At 59.3% G+C, this 3,621-nt stretch overlaps 1 protein-coding gene across 1 annotated transcript in view; it reads left to right on the forward strand.

Annotated features, from left to right (window-relative positions):
- PRR12 (proline rich 12) overlaps positions 1 to 3,621 on the forward strand; it is a 36,960-nt gene that overhangs the window by 5,760 nt on the left and 27,579 nt on the right. The window contains 3 exon segments of the mRNA XM_014550435.1: positions 1,498 to 1,610; positions 2,965 to 3,126; positions 3,211 to 3,621. Coding sequence (XP_014405921.1) covers positions 1,498 to 1,610; positions 2,965 to 3,126; positions 3,211 to 3,621 — 686 coding nt within the window.

A 3,621-nucleotide genomic window follows, 5' to 3' on the forward strand; every position in this document is an offset into this window, starting at 1 on the left:
CGCAAACTCCCCTCCGGCTTGCAAGGGAGCGGCCTTCCTTGGTTTGCAACAACGCCGCCGCCCCAGTTTGCAAATTGCAAACTCCGCCAAAGCCAGCTCCGGCTTGCAGAGGGAGAGCTGCAGCGGGAAGATGGGGCTGCAAAACAATTTCGGACGGAAAGGCCTTGGGGAGGGACTGGCGGAGCAAGGCCTGGATTTCCCCCCATCCTTGGATTCCCGGCTTGCTGACCCCTCCCCCCCGCGCCCCAGGCTCTGCTCTTGCAAAGGTGGGAAGGAAAGGAGAATTAGAACGTAGATCTGGGGGGGCGCGCCCCCCTCCCAGGTCCCATTGTTCCGGGACTGCTCGAGGCCGCGCCACTCGGGCCCCAACCCCCCCGAAATTCCGCGCGCAGAGTGGGCACGGGGCCCCGCCCCCTTCCTAAGCTGGGGTTCCGCGTGTGTAAGAGTGGGGGGGGCTCCTGGTGTCTGAGACACGCCCCCTTTAACTCCCCACCCCCAAAGGCAGGGAATCCTGTTGGATGGCGAGGAGTGGAGTCTTTGACCTCTCTGAGTCTGGGCCGTGGATGGGGGCCATTATTGCATGGGAAGATTCGGGTGTGCGGTTGTGTGTGTTGGTGCGTGTGAGCGTGGACCCTGTGCGTGTGTCGCGGGCGGTCTGTGGGCCTTCGCATCTGCCCTTTACCGACTGTTTGTTTGTGTTGCGCCCTCACTCTTCACCTGCCCCGAACCACCTCCCTCCCCCACACACCTGGGTTGCCCAGCATGGCTGGGCATGACCACACGTGTGTTCCATGTGGGACTCTTCCCTCTGCATCCCGCCCCCACCCCCCTCCGTGAGTTGAATACTCTTTGCACACATACTTGGCTTTGCATGGTTCCATGCATTTGAACCTCAACCCCAGGGGCTGGGCGGTGCTCCTGGTCGTACTTGAACCTGGTACTTTATTACCCCCTCCTCATCCCGCGTCCCTCCCATTTGGGGAACGGTTTGCCTCCTGCTCCTGACTGGCTTTGCACCACCACCACCCCTGGCGGTTCAGGGCCTGTGTGTTCCCACGTGTCTGCAGGAGAGGGGGTGTCTGAGCGCAGCTCTGGGGTTTGGCCCCAGGGTTTTGTGTCACCAGCGGGGTGGCGGCCCCTGTGGGGCCCCTACATTTGCAACGCGAGGCACTTTCTCTGACTTCACCCTTCTCAGTGTTTGTCTCAACCTGGCGCATGTCTGTTGTTTGTAAACGTGAGACTAGATGGGCTCTATTTCCTGGGACTCGGGGCTCTTTACTGCTGCTGGGGCTCGCGTGGGGACCATGTCTATGGCTCTTTAGTCGGGCACCCCGATTCCCTTGTCTTCCTTCCTTGAGGGCCCAAGGTTCCTTAAAATACCCCCTCTCTCCAGTTCAGCTGGAAGATTTCCCCCCAGCTCACCGAGGGATTTGCTGAAGTCCCTTCTCCGAGGGCAGCTTAGGAGGGTACCCTAACATCTTCCCCCTTCCCCCCCAGCTTGGTCTATGGCAGCTCCAGGACCTCGCACCCCGAGACGGACATCTTACACCGCCAGGCCTACGGGGCCCCCCACCCACTGCAAAGCTATGCCACCAACCACCACCCTGCAGGTACTGGGGGCCCCCCTCCATCCCGCCCCGACTAGGCCACCCCTCCCTCCGAGGCAGCTGATTGGCTAGTGAAAGTTCCGCCCCTCCTAATTGGCCTTGCCCCTGCCTCCTGGCCCGCCCATGTCTGTCCTTGCTCTGATTGGCTGACCTGAAGCTGCTTCATTTCACGCCGGATTCGTCGGCCTCTGTTCCTGGCCCCGCCTCTTTCCCTCCAATTGGTCCCATCCCCGCAGCCCCCAAATCCCACCTTCTCTTCCAGGCTTTTCCTTGTCTCCAGCCCAGCCAATCACTTCCTTCTGGGCTTGCCCGCTCTCTTGGCTCCTGGGTTCTCTGAACTCTTTTCTGATTGCCATTCTTCCTGATTGGCAGGGATCCTTTGGACTGCCCCCTGTCCCCCTTAGATTTGCCCCTACCTTATTCTTCCCCCAGTGGCTCTGCCTCGCAGTGGTTCTCAACCTTCCTAACGCCGCGACCCTTTAATACAGTTTCTCATGTTGTGACCCAACCACAACATTATTTTCGTTGCTACTTCACTGTAATTTTGCTACTGTTATGAATCGTCATGTAAATATCTGATCTGCTACAGGTGTTTTCCGATGGTCGCGACCCACAGGTTGAGAACCGCTGCTGGCTAAGGCTTCTGATTGGCCCCCTTCCCTTTGATCCTACTGCCCTCCTTCCCCGATGGACCGGCAATGAGACTGTGTAGTCCAGTGATGGCGAACCTTTTGAGCTCGGCGTGTCAGCTTTTTGAAAAACCTTAACTCTGGTGCCGTGTCGCGTATAGAAATTTTTTTGATATTTGCAACCATAGTAAAACAAAGATTTGTATTTTTGATATTTATTTTATATATTTGAATGCCATGTAACAAAGAAAAATCAACCAAAAAAATGAGTGCCATAGGTTCGCCATCGCTGGTGTAGTCCAATTTGATCGTGACCTTCCCGGTTGGCTCCTTTTTTCCTTCCCATATCTGTCTTTCTGGATCCCCTCTCTTTGACTCAACCCCTTTTGATTTGTTCTCTCCTTCTACTCAGTGGCTCCCGTCAGGCCATTCCCCGTCCTTGCTGGAATTGCCCGGATACTTTGGCCTCACCCCCTGCCCTTCAGCTCTCCCTCCCTTCACTTCTGGATTTTTCTGTTCCTTTGCCTACCTTTCTCTTCTTGGACTCCCTGCCCTTATGATTGCATTGCACCCCATCTGCTTACTGTCTCCTGAGCTTGTCTCTGCCCGCTTTCTCCCCCTTTCCTTCCCTCCAGTCCCTTTCCCTGACCCAACTTGCCTTTGACCTCTTCCCTTTCGACCCTGCCCCGTCCCCTCCCTAGCTGACTCTGTCCCCTGTTCCTGGCCAGGCCTCTCTGGACTGTTTGACACTGGCCTCCACCACGCAGGCTCAGCAGGGCCCGACGCCTCCGTCATGAACCTCATCTCGGCCCTGGAGTCCCGGGGCCCCCAGCCAGGCCCCTCTGCCTCCTCTCTCCTCTCCCAGTTCCGCAGTCCTTCCTGGCAAACAGGTAAGCCCGTTGCCAACTCACGAGGGCCAGGGTGGGGCCGGCTTGTGGTCCACCCTGACCTGCGGTCTCCTCCGTCATCCCCAGCCATGCATACGCCAGGCCCCACGGAGCTCTTCATCTCGGGCGCCCTGCCGGGGTCCAGCACCTTTCCGTCCTCCTCTGCCCTGTCGGCCTACCAGCACCCGGCTTCCTTCGGCAGCCGCCCCTTCCCGGTGCCCTCGTCCCTCAGCCTCCAGGACCCCCCGTTCAGTCCCCCGGCTAACGGGCTCCTGTCCCCTCATGACGTGCTGCACCTGAAGCCCTCGCAGGCACCCACGGTGCCCTCCTCGCTAGGCTTTGAGCGCCTGGCGGGGGGTGGTGTCTTGGGGCCCGCTGGTCTTGGCCCGGCCCAGACCCCTCCTTACCGCCCTGGCCCCCCAGACCCACCTCCGCCTCCCCGACACCTCCCAACGCAGTTCAACCTGCTGGCTTCCTCTTCCGCTGCCGCCGCCGCCG

Source organism: Myotis brandtii, unplaced genomic scaffold, assembly GCF_000412655.1.
Source record: "Myotis brandtii unplaced genomic scaffold, ASM41265v1 scaffold601, whole genome shotgun sequence".
NCBI classification, from domain to species: Eukaryota; Metazoa; Chordata; class Mammalia; order Chiroptera; family Vespertilionidae; genus Myotis; species Myotis brandtii.